At 39.6% G+C, this 25,853-nt stretch overlaps 1 protein-coding gene across 2 annotated transcripts in view; it reads right to left on the bottom strand.

The window, feature by feature from the left end:
* slc39a11 (solute carrier family 39, member 11) overlaps positions 1–25,853 on the bottom strand; it is a 157,837-nt gene that overhangs the window by 36,524 nt on the left and 95,460 nt on the right. Inside the window, exon 5 of one of the 2 annotated variants that reach the window (XM_084741242.1) lies at positions 23,389–23,527. In XM_084741242.1, the coding sequence (XP_084597368.1) occupies positions 23,389–23,527 (139 nt within the window). The remainder of the gene's footprint in view (positions 1–23,388; positions 23,528–25,853) is intronic. The other variant, XM_084741243.1, reaches the window with a different exon arrangement.

The following is a 25,853-nucleotide window of genomic DNA, read 5'->3' as shown; positions in this document are numbered from 1 at the left end:
GTGTTTTGTTGCATTCAAAAACCTTCAATAAGCTTGCTTATGTTTCTTAGTATTTCTATGGTTTTGCAGCTGCCATTGGCTATCAATAGATCTTGGTACGTAATACTCCTTTAACAAAGCTGACTGCCCAAGATCTTTGAGATCAAGTTTAGAATCCCCCTCCACTCAAAAAATGTTTTTGTTTTTCTTTGTGTTCCTACAGTTGAATGTTAGAGTTTCAGTGTGCAGAATGGTGGAGGATGTTTTCACATTTGTCTATTTGAAATGGAAAGCTCTTCTGTGCTCTTTGAAAATCTGATTTTAAGGAGCATAATTTGTGACGTCACAAATAGTTTGGAAGCCAATTCTGGTCCATTTTGCAACTTGTACAAGTGTGATGTAGAAAATTATAATAATTAGTGCACATGTACTGAGAACAGACTTGGTAGGAGTAAAAGATATCTTGTATCCAGCAGCAAAACTTAAGAAATTAAGAAATTTAAAAAATCTGCAGAAAAAAAACATATCAGACATACATTAATGTTCCAAAGCCGAACACTGTAGAACCTCAGAATTGTGTCTTTGTTTTTGCAGATGATGTGGTTTTGTGATTCAGCACTGGGGCAGTTTGGAGCCGAGTGTGAAGCTATAGCTATGAGAGTTAGCACCTCCAAGTCTGAAGCCATGATTCTCTGTTGGAAAGAGGTATATTTCTCCCTCTGGAAGGGGAGTTAGTTGTTGCTCCAAGAGTTCAAGTAGTCTTGTACATGAGTGACAGTATAAAGGAGCGTGAGCCTGACAGGTTGATTGCAGTGCAGCATCTACAATAATGCAGGTGTTTTACGGACTGTCCAAGTGAAGAAAGTGCTGAGCTAGAAGGCAAAACTTTTAATTTACCAATCGATCTACAATCCAACACTAAGCTACGGTCGTGAGCTTTGGGTAGTGACCAAAGGAATGAAAAGCATGAGTGGCCTAAATGAGTTTCCTTCAGGGTGTGCTGGGCTCAGCCGTAGATGGGTGATTATTCGAACATCCAGGGGGAGCTCGGAGTACAGACGCTGCTCCTTCGCGTCGAAAGCAGCCAGCTGAGGTGGTTTGGACATCTGATTAGGACACTTTCTGGACACCTTCCTTCTGAAGATTTTCAGGTATGTCCCACTGGAAAAACTGGGGTAGACCCAGAACCCGCTGGAGGGATTCCATATCTCATCTGAACTGGGAACACTGGAAAGCGTTACTGGAGAGAGGGACATCTGGAATACCCTGCCTAGCCTGCTTCCACTGTGAGCCGACCCCGGACAAGCAGGAGAAAATGAATGGATGGATGCTCCAAGCAGACAATTTTTATATTTCTTATTACATAAATAGATATGTATTGCATACACATTCTGTTCAAGGTTAATTTCTAAATTCAAACCCGCTGCTTTGAAACAGCAGTGAAGCTATAAATATTAAAAGGTCTGAGATAAGCGTTGCTCATAGATGTTCACTTGTCAATCTAAAAAAAATTACAGAAGTAAATAAGTGCCATTATGCAACATTTTTAGTAAATGGCACAAGATGAAAGCAATAATGAGTTACAAGCAGGAATGAAAGCAAGCAGGAATATTATTTAACCAGACCTGAGTTTTGTGTGAAGAACAACTTCAACAAGCACAGCCTACTGAAAGCTATAAAATGAATAGTCAGAATGACCTCGAATGTGATTAAAAACAACCTTCATGCATTTTGTATTAACGGGTGGTACTTTCAGTAGCATTTATGCCATTATCAGCATCACTCAAAACCTAAGCAAGGGCAAACCTCAAGAAGGCAAAGGACAGTCTAGTAAGGTAGCATGCCTCCAAAATAACAATGCTCAATAACCTTGAAAAGGATTTGGCAATTCCTCTCTGCAAGGAGCCAAAACAGCACGACAGCATTTGTGCAAACACCTCTGAAGCACGTAGGAGGACTGAGAAACCCTCTGACCTTTATCCTCACAAGACTGGCACCAAATGAAGGCAAGTTTGATTTTGCTTTCTACTTCTTAGCAGTTTTTCCTTCTGCTTCCTGCTGTAGCGGGCAGCATAATGACAAACAAATAAGACAGGACGCCGGAAAATGTCTTCTGAAAATATGACAAAACACCTGTCATTTTATGGTGCGCTGTTTACATCTTGTATTTGAGTGTACACAACAAATGTGTGTAGAGGTTCCCACACAGAGGGAGATGCAATACTTTAGGGGAAAAAGTATTTCAACACAAGCTGTCAGATGCACAGCCCTGACATATTAACACTTCAAAAAGTTTTTATGGCAAACATATGCATCTATTTATACATCCTGTAGACACAAAGCAACATTATTATTCCAGTGGGCTTCTTCCTTCCTGTGTTGGCGTCTGTCTTCATGTCTTTAGCGTGCAACATGTAACATTTTCTGCACAAGCTTCTTGCTAACTTTGCATGGCCATGTTCAGTACCAGGCTGGTTAGCATAAAGTATGGTTGAGTCCAGGATTTCCATCTGTGTATTGTGAGCCTGGTGGTCCATCAAGACGAAGATGACCCCTCACCAAGCCTAAGCATCTGGGAGTTTTTATGCATTTCTAAGGTCTTTTTTAATCTGGGGTGCAATTACAGTGGGTCAGAAGAAGGTTTTAGATCAGCGCTCTTCACCTGAGGTGACCAGATTTTTGCCAAGAAAACCAGAGACATTTTCAGTACAGCAGTCAATATATCATTAAAATATCTAATGCTAGTATTTATGAAATAAACAAGCATGAATTTGCAATGGCTGGACCCAGCATACATAGACCCGTTCATCCAGGTGTGTATGCATTCAGTGACACCTGCTGCAAGACTCTATGGCCAACAGTTAATGAGTTGTGAGGGGCGTGGCTTATGTATAAGAGGCGGGGCAAAGTGGCACCACTGAAATTGGAACTCTCTACTGAGACCAATGATGCCTCCTACACAAGTCTATGACAAACATTTCATTTGAGTTTGCTCAAGTTACGTGAATCCATTTAGCGTCTTTCTGTTATTGGCCACTTCCACTGCCACAACCACTTCTTGTCAGTTGGCACAAACACCCACCTTCACACACATACACTAAACCTTCACGGCAAATTTCAGCATCCAAGGACATAAACTGTAGAGACCAAAGCATGGGACATTTTTGTGGACAGATGGAGGAACAGATGAAAGTGTCCGTCCACCTGCAGTACTTTATTACAGTGCAACAATTACCATCAAAATATGTGAAAGTATTGCCTATTTTTTTTTGTAATTTAGCTCAAAAACATTGTTTGGAAAAAATAAATTGGCAGACTGTGTAATAATGTTGTTACCTTTCCTCCTCTGTCTCCCTTATTCTTCTTGCTAAAAGATGTTCTGTATCTCTGTCCCAGTTTTCCACTGGGCCATCCAAAAAGCTCCATACACCTGCAGAGCCTGTAGGTTTGTCACCTCATTCAATGCCTTCCTATACATTTATATCCATATGACATGTAATTGGTTAATGACTGCAACTATATGAGACAGTAAAGCTGATAATTTCATTTTTATTTTCATCACCTGGGACCGAGAAGGCATGATCAGCTAGCGGGGTGTTAGGGACAGACAGTGACAGTACGTGAACGAGAACAATAACAGGGAGGAAGAGACAGATCGACAGCGAGCAAGAGCAAAAGAGCATGATGGGGAGCAAAAGACAGAGAGAAAGAGACAGTAAACAACAAAACTTTGTGTCTGTTTGTCACCGTTGCCAGGCAACTGTCTGACCCCGACGCACACAAACACGAAATCACCTGTACCTTATTGATGAGGCCACACACACCTCAGATGACAAAAAAAACCTTGTCTTGTTAAAAGAGACAGCGTGTTACAACAACTTGCACTCGAGAACATTAATCCAACAAGGCTTCAAAATGAGTCTTCGTCTCCTGGGAATCTCTGTCATCAGTATCAGTCCATCCGGAATTCATTCTCATCTCTTTAACAATAATATGTTGTAATAAATGGGCAACATGGGATGACTAGTCCACTAATGGCTTGAACTAATGACTACTAATTGACTAGGAAAGTCTTCAGTCTGAGGCACTGCGAGTGATTATGTTGACTAAACTGCTAAAACCACAGTTTTATCAGAGAAAGCAGCACTTTGTATAATCATGGAAATTCACATTTCTCAAGAAACATTAAATTTTAGTTGATCAATCCAATTTTAATCCAGTATCAAGCAGGGCTGTGACAATAGCTGCATTACCACAATACCATGGTCATACCAAGGTACAATGCTAGCATTAGCTTAACATTAGTCTTTCCTTCTCAGCTTACTTCAGGGCTAATTGCTATATATATAACAGACAAGACCTTTCTTGGTCTTAAGAGGCTGTGGCTTCTTTAGCTGTCACACTATAACCTCTATAGTACATTTACTGCCACACCGACAACTTACTGCTAAGCAATTTGCTGCTCACTCCCTATTACTTGCACACACACTAAATACAAATTACGCACTGGCCTTTTCCTTAAAGGAGCTACATTACGCTTGAGAAAACTTAATTATTTGGACAGCTGTAGTACACCGCCATCTCACAGGAAAATGTTGCTTCTTCACTACAGTCAGAAAAAAATCCATTCCATCACAGCCGTAATATCAAGCAATGCCAGTCAGAGTAGGTATCAGTGAATTCAGTGCCAAAACAGATGCTTTTCATAGGCCTAAGAACATGTCATAAAAGCAGCTAACATGCGGTTGCAGTAGTTTCCCCTCACAAAGACTCTGAATGCAGCCTTTCCCTTTCTGAGATGCATCAATATCTGTGACATTTCTTTCAGTTGTTGAGCTTTCCCTTCCTCTCCTCCACTGTCTTCTGTATAGCTCTGTATGTCTTCTCCTCTTTACCTTTGAGATGTCTTCAGGGTAAGGGCTTTTTTATCACTGGTCTGTGGCCAGGTGATCTCTTCTGTAACTAAAATATCTTTACCTTAACCTTATTGTACATCATGGAAAAAAATCTGTGCTTGAAGACAAACAAAAACAAAAAAAGAAAAAGCACAGAAGTATGCATGACATCATCTAGGTTTACGGTCCATGGATCCTGGAGTAAACACGAACACCAGATTTTTTCAAGGCATTTTATTAAGTCAGAAATATTTCCCTACAGTGCTTCAGAAATGTTCAACTGCAGTATATTCTTTCCTGCCCTTCCATCTCTCTATTTCTGTTCTGTGTTTTCATCTAGGTTAAAAAAACACACAAAATAGAAAATGCAAATTAGTGAGCACAGAAACACAGACAAGAAAGAAAAAGACTTGCACATGAATTACTACTAGGCCTACTGGGCAACACGTTGGGAAATTGAATGCTGTTTGAAGAACGAAACAAAAGCATGAATTGAGTATTTTACGGACGCTTAAAAAAAGTTTAACCTTTTTCACAGCAGGCATTTCTCACTTTTCATATTAGAAAAGGCACAGATCTTACTAAATTGTATGTCCTGCCAAGATGCCCATCTCCAACCGCTGTAGTCAACTCTGTGTTCCAATACCCATACTACCATATTATTTAGTATGCCATTAAAATATTTAGTATGTCCCAATACACAGTATGTTAAATGATGTATGCCAAAAATACCTGAATGTCCTGCTGCATCCAGTCGCATTTTGCAATATGCAAGACAGTATGCTTTACTGGCTCTTCTAACCAACAATACTTTGCAATAGATATATGGGCAAGAGAGTCCAAGTTCAAGGCACAATGTCATGAGGAAGCAGTGTGTCCCACCTCTATGTATAATGCATGCAACATTATATACGTTGTATGGCCAGCTGCAGTACAAACTAATACTAAAAGAAAAAGTATGCAATTTAGAATGCAGCCCTGCAGCTGTAAGACATAGTGTATCTGAATGTCCTGAAAATATTCCATCACTGGCTCTTTGATTCTGTCTGGTATTTTAAAGCATCTAATGCTTCCCACAGTAGACTGTGGAACAGAACCAAATACATCTGCTAAATCAAAGAATATGGCATGCAAGTCTCTTTCTTCCCTCTTCGGTGAGTGAATTTGATGCAAGATGACGCTTGTGTGCTGAAAGCATCCAGCGATCTTTGTATTCCAGCTTTCCGCACTGAGGTTTTGTTTAGCTTTTTGCTGTGTTGGTGACTAGACATCCTCTAGACAACCTCTGTGCCACTACACAAGACAGGTCGGCCTAAACTATCCTTCATCGACAGAACCTTTCTCCTGAAGAATAAAGATTCCTCCTGCCCCTTGCCAAGACCACGGAATGAGCTGCTTCCTTCCATGCTATCCTAATAAACCTCTACAAAAAATACAACACATCTAGAGCATTATTATACAGTCTGTAGGGTGCACCATTCGGCCCAGGAGCTAATGCTGACCTTGCTCATTTAACTACCATTTCCACCCCTCTGAATGTGGGGGCTTTCACATTTATTGGGTTTTATTGCCCCCAATGGAGGGTCCTGATATTTTTCTATATGCAGCTTTTCTACGTAAACATCAAACTCATTCTCTTTTGGTCTTTTTTAGACTGCTACTTTTCTCCTTACTAAGTAATGTCTTGGCAAATGGGGATCTTTATAAAAGGCTGCCCTACTTCCTTCTTTACTTTCCGCTTTCATTAAACTTGCCAACCTGTACCCTGGAGCTATTACACAACTTCTGTCTCTGTCAAGGGGTCATATAATTGATCATATATATTTCAAGTTAAATTAAGTATAAACATTAGCCTATGGCATGGATTAAAAGTGTAATCTAAGCAGCAGAAACATGCGTGCAGTTGATCAGTACACTGTACACATCTTTACCTTGCCTTTGCTGTACCTTTTGCCTGGAGCTTGAGTTTATGGTTGCCTACATTTCACAAAATGCCTTTTACCTTTCAGCACTGAATCAAAGTTTTTCTGAGTTTCTTGCACCAGTCAGAGAGATACAGGCTGCCAGTATTGAAAAACAGCATATTTGGGGTTTAATTTTCCAGTGGTGGAAAGTCTAAAGAGATGCCCTTGATCTTTGATTGAAAAAACTTAAAGAGAGTTTTTTGTCCAGTAAAATGCACTGAAGTATGCAAGGTGCATTACAAACTGTCATTTTTGAGATGTCTGAGGTTGGATTTTTCCTTTACATGTACTCCTGCACGGTATAACACTGGGAATCGGGGATTTGCGAAAGACAGATGCAACAAAGATCCCAAAATCAAAGCATCAGAGGCTGACATATCCTGATTTTAGTCCCCCTTAACAGTCAAATCACACACACACACAAAAACAGGATCCTATAATTATCACAATGTTTCATGGCTGTAATATTACTTTTCCCAGTAACAAGTAGTATTAGGGTATACAAATGTTTTTTTTTTCAATTTACAGACTTGTATGCACACCTCTCCCCCTCTCTGTAAGCTAATTGTTTTCTAAACAATGTTGAGCAGTGTAAGCTTTCCAGGTGATTTCTTTATTGTATGTTGAATTGATGTCTGAGTGTTTTTGCTCAAGCAGCAAAACTGAAAGTTGTAGTTACAAACTTGCAAGTCAGAGAAAACTCTCCAGAGGACATGGAAATAAATAATCAAAGAAGTTATGTAGCTGTTTCGTCAGGCGCACACAGACTCTCTCTCTCTCTCTCTCTGGGGCACACAGTCTTCCCCACCCAGGGAATTAGAATGCTAATTTTATGAGGATTAACTGCATTGCCGGCAGTTGTAATTGCAGTCTGCGCATTGCTAAGAGTTAGACTTTGTATCACCACAGCCGGCATCAGGACCACTAATGACAAACTGGGTGTTAACAGTTCACTGGATCAGCAGTTCAACTTTGGAGCGAAGTAATATAGACATATAACAAGTAATGTACTATTCATACCAAGTAATAAGAAAGTAATTATTACTTTTTAAAGGAGTAATAAGTATAAGTAACACTTCTTTTCATTACACTTCCTGAGTAACTTGCCAAACAGTATCAACCAGATCATCCCTGCCTGGTAAATCCCCATGTATTTTAAACCTTTACCCCCACTTTGTAATTTGTTATTTAAAGACTCCAACCCTAACCCAAGCCATAAAACACATTATACAACATTTTTTAATAGGCTGAGTAGTAAGATAAGATAACAAGATAAACCTTTATTGATCCCCAGGAGGGGAAATTTGGGTGGAGTACCCCCAATTAGGAAAACAGCTCTTCACATGTAAAACCTGTGGAGTGCCTCTGTAATTAATTCTTCCTACTTTTATCTTTTTCTTTATCAGCACTGCCTGCAACTTTTAATAAGAATTTTAATGACATTAATTAGCATTTTATTGCACTCTACAAAATAACCAATATGAGGTTCCTTAAATGTCAACCACTTGCCCCGTGTTTTCCTGCTCTGGTAATTGCCAATCGACTCGAGTGATTAAGAATTTGTAATAAACTGATAGTGTCATATAAATTAAGCTTCCTGGGGGCTATATCAAGTTGATATTTACCCAATTTTAGATAATAAATATCTATAGATAATTAAGATAAGTATGTCTATACTATGTCCATGTTATGGATACCTGTTCCTCTGTATACATTATAACCAGTTAATCTTAATGGAAATCTATTAGTTGGCATGGCTCATGGAAAAATGATTTTTATCATCTTTTTGTTTCCCTTCATTACTTTCCATCAGCAAGACTTTCCAAATAATCACGATTTCTGAAAATGCCTCGGGTTTTCTCAAAGAGACTAATTATAATTAGAAACTGATGGAAGTTTCACAGTGTTAGAAGACCATTTGATTTGTACAGCCATATGAGGAAACAGGAGAGGGAAGACAAAAAAGAGAAAAGATTAAATCAATTAGCCTCACGGTGAGAAAAAAAAAGTCGTGGACCCACAGGCTTTTTCATGTTGGACAACCTGCTGATTCAGTGGCTGCCAAGAAACCTGCTGAGCGGGGGGGGGACCGTAACGACATGGAGAGATCGCACAAAGATTCCCTCGACTAATTAACTGCTGTGGTTTCCATTCCATCCAAACTTCTCAAGAGTGATGCACTCCAAAAAGGAACAGGAGAGTGAAAACAAGTACAGGGTAGGTTCTCCGTCTCTCTTTAAATCTGTGTGACAGCCTGAGAGAGTGAAATAAAGAAAGGCACAGAGACAGAACAAGGGAGTTGTGCGACATAAATAATACAGGAGGAGGGATGCATATTTGGTGAAACACTAAGCACGGTCGCTGAAAGTTTTGAGTGTTTACCCCTTTGGTCCCACTCTACGGGGAACATCCATTTTCCATAACCTTCATCAAACCTTCCTCCCTCCGTCCTCTGAGGCTTAATAGACAACGAGGCAGCAATAGTGTCCCTCATAAAAAAGCAATGAACTAGGGTGAAACACACCGACAGGAAATTCAGCAGCAGCACAGAGATTAGAGGAGCAGACTTTTAGCCAGAAGGTTGTTTGTTTGAAGCTCTCAACAGATAAAAAGTTCTTTGAACGTAACACTCAAGAGAAGAGTTGTACCTTTTGTTGCTGGAGCTGCACTCTCCGAAGATTACATATGGTACCATTTTTATCTACAAGTCCAACTATGCACTTTTAATTAAGCAACCAGGTGACTCAGAATTCTAGTGGGAATCAATGCTAATGTTAGGAAGCCAGGCTAATTCACACAAGAGCTTGGGTGGTATAAAAGTATCACAGTGTACAAAATCCCAACAGAATAATTTTCAGCATTCCCCGGTAGACCTCTAGATGTCAATTAGGTATGAAGTTGAAAAAACAGATAACGTCAAAGCCTAACGTACATTTTCTATGTCAAAGTTAATTAACCTAGCTTACTAGCTTACACTTTCTTTGTGGAATACAAACTTAAGACATGTGTCCTTCCAAATGCAGAATGTTAAAAGGACAGCTTAAATCACAGCTTAAATATTTGACACTATGTGGGCTTGTTGTAAAAGTGGAAAAGCTTTGACAGCATGCCTCTTACCAACGTCATCCTCCAAATGTCAGTGAACCACTGTGCACCCACAATTTAAATATCAGGTCTACTTAAAATTTTGAGAAATATGTCATATTGGGACAAACACCCACCTACCCCCCCCCCCCCCCCCCCCCAAAAAAAAAGTAGTATTTTAGTACTATCTGTCCATAACCCAAGGCCGGTTACAAAGCTCAAGAACCTGAGAAGTCCTTGACTTCCAGAAGGGCAGACCCCAGGTGATGAGGGTGGGCGGGCACACTTCTTGCACCCTCATCCCTAACACTGTTAGGGTTTGTCTGAACATACAACAGGCGTTGTTCTAAAGGGTATTTACACCACGCCCTGCAAGAATAAGGCTATGAGAATCATATTCCCAACCAACCGGATAATAACCTTTTCTCCAAGCTTGTGGTTGGCAAGAAGGTACACCAGGCCAGCACTGAGAAGCTCAGAGGGAGCTTCTACCCGTAGGCCACTAGGATTTTAAATGAGGTCGCTGTTTAAGACTGCCCTGACTGATTGATAGAAAAACAAGAAAACAGTCAATATCCTCTTATTTCTTTGCATTTCTTGCGATCTCAGAAAAAGCCCTAAAGGAGTTAATAGTCTGTAATTGGATTCACTGGACAGAAAACAATCCAAAGCCCAGCATCTAATTCAATAACATGTGAAAGACACTAAAAACCGTATAGGGACATTAGTATTGAGCAAGTCTTAACACACAATCCTTGCTTCATAGAACACTACATATTTCTGAATTGACATAAGAAATGCATTCGACACAGTGAAGATGTGAAAAAAAAGTGTTTGTGAACAATAATGGTTCCCATGAGCAGATCGATTCCTGTTAACCAGTAACATAAGGATTTTAGTCCCTTTCAACACAGACTCCTTTCCTGCAATTATAGTCAGCCCATCCTGAGTTAAGGCCAGGACTGTTCAATGGTCCCCATTAAAATGTCTGGCGTCACTAATGACATCAAACACAACACTAACCCAAACTAAGGGTACTGGCTCAGTTCTAGTGTTGCCTTTTCCTGTTTGCATCAACCTCAGTGAAATATCAACCATATCCTGACCAGAGTGCAGACACACAATCATGTTCAATTTTTCTAACACACTTCATCCTGCGCAATTACTGGTGTTGTGTGTTGTGTACCTGCTGTCACGTCCACAACACAGCTAAAGGGAACCAGCTTTGCTCAAAACGATCCTGTTACAAATGTTTCAAAACGACTTCCTGACAAAAAGTGTAGAAAACGTAGTTTTAGAAAAAGTATATTGAGTCAAGTGAAGCAAAATGTCAGTCCCAACAGCAAAGATCTAACTTAATCTTTACATTAAAATGCATTCATTGTGAAGACCATGTAGGAAGTGAATGCTTTGTAGAAGCAGCTTTACGCATCAATGTGAGCTCACAACAGCAAATTAAACTGTATTTAAAGGTGCTCCGTGGAGTTTGTCCACTAGTGCTATATATGGGGCAATGTTTCTAAGATTGGGTCCATCTTTTAGGTAGGTACTGCTCTGGTGTCAGCTTTGCATGTGTGGGACACAGAGCTTCAGAAAAGAAATCAATGTTTGCATTTGGTTTTGCACAGGACAAAAACCCATGTGTCCTGGATGAAAGTCCTGTGTTTGTTCAACCCATTCACGCACCTAAATCTCCTCCAAAGGCAGATTTTTTTGCTCTTTATACTACATCATCTGACTTTGACGGTATATCACCACATAATGCTAAAGGGGAGCCTCCACACAGAGCACTACAGGGTTACTGAGAGTGCAAAGAGGCACTAACAAAACTGCTGTACTTGATGTGATGGAAGTGAGAATGGTTGGTGGTACACAGTCTTGCCAATACTTTAATTCTAATCCACCCATTGACAGACACTGGTGATAACTGTTCAAAAAATGCTGCAATGTGCCAATGTGCTAATATGCAAATTTTTCCAAAACTTGTTTTTGCAAATGTTTTTTGTGGAAGGAAATGTCCTCATAAGCATAAACCCAAAATGACACACACAGTACACTTTAGTGAGAAAACTGAATGTTAACACAACTCTACAGGGAACAACACCATGTGCAGTATGGTGGCTCAGTGGTTAGCAATGTCACTTCACAGAGAAGATGAGACCTGGGTTCAAATCCTGGCTGGGGCAAGGGCAGGGCCCTCCTGTGTATCCACTCTTAGAAACTCTAGAAACTCCACTCTTAGGTAGAAACCCCTGGGTGAGTTCTAGATAAAAAAAAACCTTTGCAATATAAAAGGTTTCTCAGTAGAAGCCCTTGGTAAGCCTTTTCCACCAATATCGAATTGGCTCTGTTTCAGTTCAGAACCTAAATTTTGACCCATTCAGAACATTTTCACCAAAAACAAAACAAACAAACAAAAATTGGATCAGAACCTGAAAAAAATAGCAAATTTTCCTTGTGAACAAAAGTGGACATGTCATATTCTACACGTTGCTGTGCATTCTGCAATATCCTCTGTTGATGACATCCTTGATTCCAATGGTTCAACTCAAAACTGGTGGGGCTAGCTGGTTCTCTAGTAAGCAAAGGTTCTTGGGTGGCTTCTAGGTAAAATCTTTGGAATATCAAAGGGTTCATGGTAGAACCCTATTGACTGCATCTCCATAAAGCCTGTTGTTAGAACCCCCTGGTTGGTTTCTTGTCACTACTTAGAAAGATTCTCTGTAGAACCTCCTATAGAGGGTTTTGTGGAAAACCTTTCACAAATGGTTCTACATATAACTCTTTATGTTGGGCTCTAGGCACAATTCTCCAAAAGGGTTCCAAGTGGAACCTTTATAAAAGTTTCCACCAGGAACCAAAAACAGTTCTCCTATTGGGACAAACCCCAGTACCCTTTATGGTAATCGAAGAGTATAGTTTGCTTGTTCTCTCCATGTTTGCATGGGTTTCTTCTGGTGCAAATAAGCATGTTATTTGTTAGGTTAATTTTTCCCTGTCAGTGCCTGTGACCAAGACACTGGCTTAGACCACTGCTGCTAATTAAAGATGAGTGAAATGTAGTTTCACTATGTGTTGTACTGTATATAACTGAGTATGTGATAAATAAACTTAATTAACCATTTACCAACAAGAAAAAAAAAACACTCCACAGCCACTTAATCTGAACCTGGCCTCACTTGACACACTTAAGAAGGACAGTATCAGTGCTGATACTGACCCAACTGACTGGTGCTCCCCTTATGATATTAGCCATTAGCCTCAAGCAAACCTCTGACAAACAAACATCTCAGCAACATTTCAGCTAATCAGTGTGCAACAGAAGAGAACTTACTCAGCTGCAATACAACACAGTCCATTGGACTGTTTCAGCATTATCTCTCACAAGCACCCCATACAGCACTTTCCATTAAAGGAAATGTTAAACACAAAATGAAAATTCTCATTATCTACACTCCCTCGGGTCAGGGAAAACAAAGCCAAAGTGTGTATGCAAGCAGGTTAGCAAGTACAATTATTTGGTTTCAAAACACAGAGATTCTGCTGCATGAGCTGTTAAATCCTTTCATGGTATAGTTAGGATCTAACACGAGCATTTTTTGCTTCATCTAATGTCAGAATATTTCCAGCGTACCTAACGCAGATATATGATGTGGTTGGTAAAATGCATTAAGACTTCCCTCTGATCACAACTATGGCATCATCTCCTCCTCATTATAAAAGATAGGTCATGTAGTTGGCTGCAGCTTTTACCCTACGGCCTCAAAAAAGAAATTAAGTCAGGTAGCACAGAAATATAAGTATGGTGGTTCATGTTCTGCTCTATATTTGCTGCTTAATACGTACTGAGAAATTCAGATCTGATCCCATTTGTCATTTTATAATACGTAGCAAAATTCAGTCTGAGGACCTAAATAAACAGACCGCCATAAGGCACACTTTGATTCCTCCTAATGCTGACTGAATTATTTAGGATGCCATGCATTAAGTATTAGAAGGAACTGGAATAGTTTTGTGCGTGCATGTGTGTATGCGTGAATCCATGCATCTTTGAGTGGGTACATGCTTACAAGGGACTTCTTGCCACATCAAATACCTGGAGAGCAGCAGGAGGCAAAGCACTGATCTATTAAACATGCTTCATGACTTGTAGAGTCAGAGATGATAGCCTGTATCTGCTGAAGCTGGCAGACTGAGCGCTTGCTTCACCAACTGACAACAGGAATGCTCAGTAATTCAATGTTATTATTCACCGTCCTGACATACAATCCTACGGGGACAAAATTCACATGCTGTCTCATGATATCATGGATCACATTACATCTGAATGAATGTCAGTTAGTTTTAAATCTTTTATAGCTTTTAAACTATAAACACATCACACACATTTGTTCAATGGGGTGACAGAGTGTTTAAATTTACGATGCAATGATGAATGAATGAATGGATATGAATATTTTACTGAGTCCAGTCAAAGTTCTGTCTAATCAGGTCAGGCACTGATGTGGGTCTCACGTCTGATACCCAAGTGAATCCAAGCAGATTTGCTATTCGCACTGAACATGTGTGGCATAATAATCATTACAGCGGTAAAATGTGTTTTGCGAGGTGAGATGGAGAGTGCGAATTACAAAGTGCAACATAAAAAATCACAGGTATTACAACTCTTTTCAACTGCGGGTGCCTCTTAATTGGTTTTGCCTCTGCTGCCAGTATCCATTCCATTTGGGAGTGGTTGAGTCAACCACATTTTGGATTTGGTCTAATTATTCTCAAGTATATTTGGATCAGGTCAGCCCATTTGGAATTTAGTCTATTTTTCTGGAAAATCAATTTTGTAACAATGAGTTTTACTGTGTGCGTCACATCACTGAAAGCAAACAATGCAAGAGCAGCTGTAATTTTGATAACACACATAAAACATATGTATGTGTAGTCTGAGGTATGAATGATCATTTGTTCACCTGACCACAGGTGTAATGCTTCAGTGTTTCGGTGACAGTGACAGACAAATATTGTAGTGTTTACGGGGCTGGCATATTTTTAAAGGGGACCCATTATGCTTTCCCTTATTTCCTGTCATATTATGTCAATATCCATATTAGATAGGTCAAGACTGACCTTTAAACAAATACATGTGAACGGGAAAGCTGCAGCTTTACCGGATCAAAAGCACTATGACGTTTATGTCTTAACTTATTTCAATGAGTTCTGTTATATCCAAGGGTCCATTATCTACAAAAAAAGTTTGAACAGGGGCATGTTTTCCACTGTGTTGCATCACCTTTTCTTTGAACAACACTCAAAGCGTTTGGGAACTGAGGACACTAATTTTTTAAGTTTTCAAAGTGAAATTCTTTCTTTCATTCTTGCTTGATACACTATACATAATGCACCACACATTTTCAGTGGGAGGTCTGGACTGCAGGCAGTCCAGTCTAGTAAAATACAAAAATAGTAGTCCCAAACTTTTAACTACAAAGTCACGCTGTTGTAAGCCGCTGTTGTGGCTTGACATTGTCTTGCTGAAATAAGCAGGGACTTTGCTTAGAAAAACATTGTCTAGATGGCAGCAGATGTTGCTCCAAAACCTGCAAGTACCTTCCTGCATGAATGCTGGCTTTTGAACTTTGCCCTGATAACAATCTGGATAGTGCTTTTCCTCTTCAGCCCATGGGACAAGACGGCCATAATTTCCAAGAAACAATCTGAGATATGGACACAGCACACTTGTTCACTTTTCATCAGTCCGTCTCAGACGAGCTCCAGCCTTGAGAAGTCAGCTGCATTTCTGGATGTTGTAGATATATGGCCTTTGCTTTGCATGGTTGAGCCTTAACTTGCATTTGAAGATGCAGCGACAAACCATGTCAACAGTTTTCCAAAGTGTTCCCGAACGCATTTAGTAATATTCTTTTTGTACCATCATTTTGGTTTATAATGCTGTACCACCTGAGGGGGTCAAGAGAAAGTGGACTTTTAAGGAGGGGAGTTAAAGCACCTTTAAAGGTTTATCTGGGACAGGATAATGCTCCGGTGGTAGAGCATAACACACAATTCACATTTGAAACCCGTTCCATTTAGGAATTAATGATTTGACACCACAGACCATAACTCGAGGATAAACAACTTTGATAAATACATTTAATCCCTTTGGGGAGAAGAAGCTTTAAAAATCAAATTATCTATTGATTCAAAATCAGCAGCCGTGGGTTTTTTTTTTTCGTTTCTGTTGTGCATCAGGAATGAACAACCTATTTGCTTTTTAAATGGAAATTCAAATCATCTTCCTACTCTGTGTTTCATTGATTGTGCTGAGGAGGGATTCTTTTAAAGCTCTTTTCTCAGAACAGAAAATCAATTCATACTTGTAACAGATGTCTGTCTCAGCAGTTGAAAATGCAATTTCAATTTAATAGATCAAAATGGGGTAAAGGAAAATGGCAATAAATACCATCCGCATTCATATACCACACATCTGAAAGATCCAAAGGATGAGATTTCTGGTTCGTTTATCTTCTGTGATGGCTGAAAAAGCAGCGGCTGCTTCTTTGGCCTTTGAAACCGAGAGGGCACTTGAAAAAAAACTTCAGATTTCTATTAAGATGAAGTCAAGGACAAGAGGAAATAGCCCCTGAAATTAATCAAGAACCCTCAGATTGAAGAGAGAGACCAACCACCAATAATCTTGAATAATTCAAAGGCAGAAACATTTTCTGAAGAAACAGGGATCACCCAGGGACAAGGAAAGATAGAGAGGGAGTAGTGTGTCTATGAAAGTGAGTAATACTAATGTCACAGAATTTGATTGCATATTCAGTTTGGATAAATGATGCAAAAGGGATATTTAACAAGATGGGTTGTGCATGTGAAAGCCTCACATCAGACAGATGACATTTCGCAAGGTCAGTCTGAAGCTCAGAGAACATCCACTGAGCATTGACTGAGACTGACCTGAACTAAAGTGTCTGTCTCGTGAGGGACAGAGCTGTCAATCACCTATTTGCCTTAAATTACGTCTATCTGTCGAGCCTTCCCAGACAAAATAGAGACATGCAAAAATGGGTGCTGACCTCCACAGGCATACGTGCATGAATATCGAATTCCCTCATCTTCCGTCCGTCTAATAAACAAGCCAAAACACCCCGCATCCCGATACAAGCCTTGAACAACCGTACTGAGCCTCATGCATACTGCAAGCCCAATTCAAAACAATTACAGCACTGCGGGAAGTGGCGCTCGACATGATGCAATTTTGTCCTCTCACATTTCTTCCACTCTCTCTGCAGGGTGAATTAGTGAGAATTCAGCCTTCAGGTCTAAACCAGTAATGATAGCGTGAGCCCTGAAGCTATAATCAGGCTCTCCTCTGTGGACAATGTCGCACTACACAGGAAGACAGGGACGGTAGCATTGATATTGATGAGCTGTGACTGAATATATTTCTTGTTTTTGATCTGTTTTTTTATTATCATTATTATTATTATTTTTCAGGGAAACATGAGTAAACATTTGCCACATGAACATATGTTGGGATGGCGATTGAGATGAGGTTAGAATTGTCACTGAAATGGCTGAAATTGTGTATCTAGGGCTGCAGTAAGAGTAACACTAAAAGTCTGGGTGGTGCTTTATGTTTTTTAAGACCGGATTAAACAGTGTGTGTCTATTATAATGTTAGCTTCAAACATTCACATGTCCAGCTAACTAGTTTACAGCTTACACTACTGTAAATAACCCAGCATTATATCCAAGTCCAGTGGCATTTTATAGTACAACACATCATTTTTATGGATTACACATTAGGTTAATAAAACACCTGTTCATGATAGCACATATATTGTGCAGTTACAGCAGTATTTCCCTACTGTATGGAAGCTGGATCTGGATACTATAATATCAGAGAGCAGGCTAAAGTTAGCAGCTCTGTCCTGCCTTTATCTGCGAAAGTTTGTCATCTTTGTCATATCTTTAAAAATCTTTAAAAAAAAGTTTACAGTACAAAAAATATAGCATAAATAGACACCTTCCATGCATTTGCATATGGTATTCTGTAACTTGTTGTAGCATGGCAGACCACGCATTAGCGTCTGCATGACGTCTGCTTTGTGTATCCCGAGTCCATTTGGAGTGACAGTTGCGAGACGCATGCAAATTAACGTTACACATCCGTAAGATGATAGGGGCAGTGTCGGGGCAGAATGCAGTGACAGCATCAGGGGTCTGGAGATATATCACGAGCAACAACAATGGCGGAAAGTTTTGAGGACAGGCTCGCTGAACAAACCACAACCACCCTCATTTTATTGTATCGTTGCTGCTACACAACAACAAACCTGCCAAAACAGTTTGTGACAGGTAAGTTCAGTTTTGGAAGTCGCTGTTGAAACATGTCGAAATAAATGGAAACAGGCTCAAGACCGGTATATATGTGCACAGCAGAAGATGATGGAAAAATGGAACTCCCTGTGATTTAATTCAGATTTTTTTGTCAGTAACTGTAACAGATTACAAATACATGTATTTTAGAATTTACTTACATGGTAACAGTTACATGTAACTAGTTACTCCCCACCACTGCCAGTAGGTAAGCCTTGTTTTAGACTAGCAGTTGATGATAACCTGCGGCCTCTACTGGCCAGTTAAGAGAAGTGAGGAGTCAGTAGTCGGTATAAGTTATACAAAGGTTTTATATAGGTTTTATAAAACTTATGAATCACAGTCACAAGAGAGCATGTAGTGATAAATGTGCACAAAGAATTCTTGGCTGGGCACACCTGTAGCTCAGTTTGTAAACTGTGCTGTCCTGTCCTAAAAAAATCCAGTGAAAAATACTTTAAATAAAATTCTAGGCTTATTGGTCCAGTAGTACGGAAGATAAGCTGTGGAAAATTAACAGCAGGGAAGACCGATGTTTGTTGGTTAGAAATGAGAAGCCCTGTTTTGTCTTCCTTTGCCTAAAAACAACCAATTGAATCCACAGCTGCTGCAGGGGACCAATATCCTCAGTACACTTTATTTTCTTCTTTATTGTACTGCACTTATTTCTGTTGTTTTTGTTTCTTTTTTTTTTTTGTCTACATATCTTCTTGAGGACTGTGCTTAGCTAAGAGTCAGTTAATTCCCAGTTGTTGGAGTAATTTATTGCAAGACTCCTTCTCAGTATGGCAGTTGAGCCTTTTTTTAGGTAAATTATTTACTTTGCACTCTTTTTGATGTATAAAACCGCATAATGGATTGAGTAACACAGACACAAGGAACTACTTTGAAATTTCTCAGCGCACTGCAGATTGGATATGCTGCACTCTGAATAGCACAGTCAGACATGCGGGGACTTACAATGCAATGCGATCCCCAAGGGGCCCACAGGAATCAGACTAATCTTATTTATATAAATGCACTCCTTTCTGTTAACTGTGTTGGCCAACTCGCCTTGGACGCCCTCAGGCGAGCCACGGGGATGCAATGAATTTGTAAATGATCCGTAGAAGGTCGTCTGAAATATATATTCTCTCTGTGGATGCTGGAGCTGCAGGAAATGTACCATCACTGTGAACAACGAGGGAAGCTGGGACTCTCGGCCGTGTTTGACTCTAGTGAAATAATAGCATTCTCAGAAAGAGTTTTGGAATATTATTTGAATGGTAGCTCATCAAACAATGCCATTCTGTCTGCTCACGAGTATGTTTATTTCTTATCTGAGCACAAACTTGAAGATGTTTCAAATTGAACAGGTTTTCAAGGGCCTCTTTCTCCCTTTGTCTTGTTTTTTTCTTTTAGTTGAGGACCTCCAGCTGCTAACTTTGATATGTCCCTGAAAATAACATCAAAGCCTCTCAAAGACCTTTCACAGGATTGTCTTCAGATCTCACATTCAGCAGCTCTACCTGACAACAGTCCTTACATCATGGGTCAACCATGCTCCCCGGAGATTTAAAATGATGGGAAAATATCATTATCGCCATTATAAAATCTCAGGATTAATGTGAGGTCACTGTGACAATAATGGAAATGAGGAGGAGGAGTGACTCAGATAAAATGACTCAGACAGGCAGATGCAGCCACAAAGGACTTAACTACCAAAATAATCTTTTCTTTAATTAGCAGCGCTGAAGTCACTATCTGCCAGTCACTTTTGCTGGCATGAATTAACTCAGCAAAAAGGCTTTTTCACAACAGACAGTTCATCGCGTCAGCAGGAAAAGTGCAGGTGTCATTAATGACGTTAATGATGGCAGCTTGCCATTTAGGTGTGTGTCAGTGTCAGTGCTCTGCTATTGTTCATACCGGCTCATTGATGTGACTTTCTGGACATATGATTGGAATGGAACCATTGTTAATGTTATTAGTTCCACTTGTGATTCTCCTACTGTGACATGTCAAAATAGCTGCTGGGAAAAAGGGGTCTATTACTTAACATAATTAGAGACAACACTTCTACAGGAAAAAAAAAAATCTTTTGCATGCACAATCCTGCTGCGACATTCATGCCCTCCACATCAAAAAAACTGTCTCAGAGTCAGAAATACTCGTATTTAGAACACAACCTTAAAAATCAAAACCTGCTGACATTTTAATACTGTATTTTCTTACAACAGGTGGAGTTAAGATCAGGGATCACAAAGGGAGAGAATTACTAAGTAAGTTTAGAAGGAGTGGGGTCACCAAAAGACCCACAAGCAGCTAGCTGCAGTGAGTTGAGTCACCATCTTGGTAACAGGATGACACGTGTGATGCAAGTGGTTCTCCTGTGTGCCGATACCTGCCGTTATTCGTAAGTCAGACCTGTTACCCACCCACCTATTTGCATATTGGTATTTTATGTTAAACTGATAAAAGAAGTGCTCAGCAGCAAAAAACGTTTATCTCCATTTTGATTTATCTTCAAAATCATGCTTTTTATTTGTGAACTCCAGGGAATATCAATCAATCAGGTATTGGTTTATTCATTTTAAGCATGCCCTTAGAGGAGAAATCTGTAATATATTATGCCATCAGAGATTAAGGAAACATGCTAAGTTGAAATACTTACTTCTCTGACAACAATGCCACAGCTATGTTCGAAATTTTTCATTCTGGCCTTTAATTTGTATTTTTGTTTCCCTGTTTCAAATTAATTAGAAGTACACGTTTATAAGGGTTAGATTGAGGTGGCAGAGTCTGCCTATTTTTTTTTTGGAGCAGTAGGCTTTTGTTTTCAGGATAACAAGCGTAACTTTACATTGACAGACAGCTATAAACAGCTAATCAACTGAGAGTGGAGGCAGTGCGAAACAATTTTCTTCAATCATAGGTCATATATTATATAGTTTTTGAAACTATGGCTCCAACTTGCTATTTGTATTTTTGGAAGCGCTGCTCCTTTTAGATCAGAGCTCAAGATTCAAGATTACTTTATTTGTTTGTGCATGAAGGAAAAGAAAGTTTTTCCAAATAAATGTAGAGGTAGTGGGCTCACGCAAAGACCCACAAGAGGCGATTGATTCACTGTCCTCCCAGGGATATGATGCCCAGGAAGTGGGTCTCCTGTGTGCCGATGGCTATTGTTCAGACCCGTGCCCCTATCACTCGTTTTCAAAACTGTTACCTCTGTTTTGATTTATTTTCCTAAATCATGTGTTTTATTTGTAATCTGCAGGGAAAATAAAACTGGTGTTGGGATGTCTCAACTTTTTTTTTTTTTCAATTTTTCTTTTTTGTTGAAAAATGGCTTTTTTTTAATCAGGCACTCGAGGGACTATCCATCAAACTACTGTTGGTTTATTCATTTTAAAAATGGCTTTTATGTTTTTGCAAATGAAGATTTTTTTTTATCTTATTTGCTTTTTGCTTTTATCTGTTTTCTCTCTTAAAAAAACAGAACTGTTAATATATGAGACATGATCTTGACCTTGGAATATAAACTTTTATTCAAAATTTATTTTTTCATCAAATATTATTTTGTCTACGGAAAAAAAAAACCAAACATCCTCTAATTAAATATGCATCATACAGTGTCAGGCTCCCAGGTTACGTGCACACTGGGTGGAAGGTAGGCGATTTGAGATGCAAGATGATAGTTTAAAGGGCCAGTATGTAGATTTTAGTGGCATCTAGCGGTGAAGTTGTTGAATGCAACCAACTGAATGCTGCTCGCCTCATCCTCCCCTTCCAACCACAGAGGAAAACCTACAGAGGCCACAAAGCTTGCAAGAATGTGAAAGGCCCGGTCTGGATCCCATGTTTGATTTGTCTTTTTTGGGCTACCATAGAAACGTGGCGGTTCAACATTGCAGCCTCCATTGAAGAGGACCTGCGTGTTCTCGAAATATAAACAGCTCATTTTAAGGTAACAAAAACACAACAATTCTTATTTTCAAGCGATTCTACACAAATGAATACATACTTATGAACATCATATTCTATTGTTGTCTTATTCTGCACAGTGGACATGTAAGAGTACAGCTGATCTGTTTGGTTAGATTAAATTGAAATCTGTTGTGTTAACCCATTTGGTTCAGGTTTGAAATGCTCATCCTTGTGTATGATCTGGTGTGAAATCAATAGTGTGTGAGCTACAGAGCCACTTGGATTTAATATGCGCACTAAGAGACAATCAGCAAGTGGACTGCCATTGTATCTAAGACACTAGCAGCCAGTGAGGCGAGGAAACATTATTGATTTATCCGCCTCAAATAAACAGTACCAGTGTACTGACACACATACACACACAGCCAAACAACACTTCCCTTTATGTGGCCTCTTTAAGTCTATTTTTCCACTTTACTTGATGTGTTTTTCTGCGTTCATTTGTTCTATAATTTCCCAACACGTTGCAATCTTTTGTCTTGAGGACGGTAATGCAGTTTGCATGTAATTGCCCATCATGCTATAATCCTGCTTTGATTTGCTGGAAAATGTATAAGCTCCTCTGCTTTATTGTGTCACAACAAAAAAATGGTTCCTGTTTCTAATCTTGCAGACTGAAAACGTCATTTATGTCTATAAAAGCCTGGGAGTGTGAAACACTATTATGTTTTACAGCATGTATGTGAGTTAGTGCGCATAATGTGTGAGATGAGATGAAGATTAGAGCCCCCAAATCCAAGAAAAAACACTGAGGTCATTTGTGAAGAGCTGTCTAGATTGAAACAGCGTTCAAAGTTAGAAGAAGACCCAGATAGATAGAAGAGGCAGATGGAGAACAGGGAAAACAGAAAAATCAGGACAGTGAAAAGAAGCCATCAGAGAAGCTCCACGTGAGATTTTACTGTGGTAGCCAATGCAGTCCCTCTTCATGCATTTTTATTCTGCATCAGTGCCTGAAACTTGTTTTTTTTTCCATTATCAAATGCAAATAAAGTGGGACTTCAGCGGCCACAGCTGCAGATGCTTGTATGTTTTTTGATGGCATGTAATAACCCGTTTCAATCTGAAGTTCAGCACTAATTGGGACAGCTGATGTGGGTATATGAAGGGAGGCTTGCCTGAGAGAGGTCCAGCTCTACCTATCCTGATGGTCATCTCCTCGTCCGAGAGCTGGAACGACGGCTCCTCTGCTTTCTCTTTGGCCAGCTTGGATTCAGGGGGCAGAGCCAAGGCTATGTGGGGGTCAGCACCTACACCCTGTGGAGGACAGAAGACAGAGACAGACGGGGTTAAAAAGATATTTTCTACACAAAGAAATCACAGGTAATTCTTTATTTTATGGTCCACCTACTTTATTTTCATCATTTTCTAAAACGAGCTGGTATGTAACTTAATTCTAAAGAATAAGTATGATTATCTCACTATAGCATATGGTAAGAATACTCCATTATAAGTAAAAACAATGGTACAATTTACCATTGGGTTATTATCACTGATTAATTATTATGTAAGCAACATTTTATTGTTAAAAACAATGTGCGATTTGCAAAAGAAAAAAGTCAGAGGGGGGTACATTGTGACATTGCAATAATGCACCATTAAGATGGACGCCAACTGCCCTAAAACAAGAAGAAGAAGAAGAAGAAGAAGAAGAAGAAGAAGAAGAAGAAGAAGAAGAAGAAGAAGAAGGGAGGGACATTCTCCCAAATAAAATTTTATTTGTTATCATTTTCGGCACAAAAAATACTTATACTAATATTCACTTTCAATGTCTCATAAACATCAATATTAAGCTACTTATTGTTGTTTATTCTAACAGTTAGTAGACAATGGCAGGGACAATTATGGAACCACATTCATTGTGTTATTCTGAGTGTGAGGTGTAGTCATCATCGCCACTATAACACATGAGAGTTCGATCCACTCATGACTCCACTCGAGAGCATTCGTGATAGCCAGTAAGATAGCTAGCTAGATAGTTAGGCTATCAATTTCTAACATCGACTGGCAATGTCTTTGATTTGTTCAGTCTGACCAGAAACAGGGAGGACATGTATCCCCACTGGGGATAACAAATGAATGACAAGCAGGGAGTGATATGAAAAGCAGAGGGGGGGGAGTCCTTTCACAGTTTCACAAAAGTTTATTTCTCCTCCTTTTTGTCATGTTTATGTTTTTTTTCTTTCATTCAGTTGAGAGGGTGAATTTTTTTTTAGCAATCAGAAGTGGACCTGAAGTGACAGAAGGTTGAGAACCCCTGCTTCAGAGTAATTTCTCATTTTTCATATACAAAATTACAGTTAATCAGATTACCATAAATTAACTGTCACACAGTTACCACAGGCGCTCTTGGGGATCTAGGGTCCCAAGGCACTTGCCTGTTTTGCATGAGTGGTAATCCAGGCTCGCAGATATGGACAGACAGATCAGCGGGTCCCTGGGCTCTTAAAACTTGCATCGCACAGCAAGATTGTCAAACTTAATAACCTCCTGCATAGCACCATATTTCTGAAAACCGCTACCATATGGTTTACTACTCCAGCGATAATCCAGTGAGTGGTGGGCTCGTAAGCCAAATACAAAGAGGAAGAAATGTCAAATGACTATTGCATAACCTCCTTGAAATAAAATCAGTGTCAAGCTAGTTGATTAATTGCCTTAGCAGAACACAATGAGACAGTGGAAGTCGTTCCATGTTTTCTTGAGCTCCTGTAGTTCACTCTTAGATAACAGGATCTCCAAAAGGAATATAAATGCAAATGATGCCTCACTGGAAATGCACAATGGTGGGGCACACTTCAGGTCAAAAATAAAACACCACACTCTTAGATATAAGGGATCCCAGGGGGTTCTTCCTGGAGGGCTGAGGTTTTCCAGAGAACCATTTGCTTCTGAAGAAACTTTTTTTTGACAAAACAGTTTGTCAACGACTCCCACCCACGTCCCTTGTCTGCCTGTCATTCCCCCTTTCCTGTCATATCTTCAGCTTTCCTATGAATTCAAGGTATAAAAGTCCCCAAAAGTCCCCAAAATATAAAAAAAATATATATTTTTTTAAAGAAAGAGTTCCTCCATGACTGCTCCTTTTACCACAATATAAAAGAGTTCTCTGTAGAACCCCCTGCGTGGGTTCTAGATAAACCATGTGCAATGTAAAAGTCTTTGCAGCAGAACCTCCTGAGTGGGTTCTAGATGAAACCACTGGAATATAAAAAGGTTCTCAGCAAACCCCCTGTGTGGGCTCTAAGTGAAACCTGTGGAATATAAAGGGGTTTTCGGTTGAAACCCCTGGATGGGTTCAAGATAAAAACAATGGAATATGAAAAGGTTGCGTAGATCTCCCCGGAATATAAAAGGGTTCACAGTAGGACTTCTTGGGTAGGTTCTTCTCAGCACCCTTAGAAGATGGAAAGGTTATGGACAGAAGCCCCTGAGAAGGTTTTGTGTGGTTATCCTTTAGAACCTCTCATACTGGGTTCGGAGTGAAACCTATCAAAGAACCTCTGAAAGAGTTCTAAGCAGAAACCTTTATTAAAAGGTTTTATCAGAACCAAAAAAGGGTTTTTCCTACGGGGCAAGACGA

This window comes from Lutjanus erythropterus, chromosome 17 (genome assembly GCF_056507025.1).
Source record: "Lutjanus erythropterus isolate fLutEry1 chromosome 17, fLutEry1.hap2, whole genome shotgun sequence".
In the NCBI taxonomy this organism is placed as follows: Eukaryota; Metazoa; Chordata; class Actinopteri; order Lutjaniformes; family Lutjanidae; genus Lutjanus; species Lutjanus erythropterus.
Note: the sequence above shows the minus strand (reverse complement) of the source record. Positions and strands in the feature narration are given on the sequence as shown.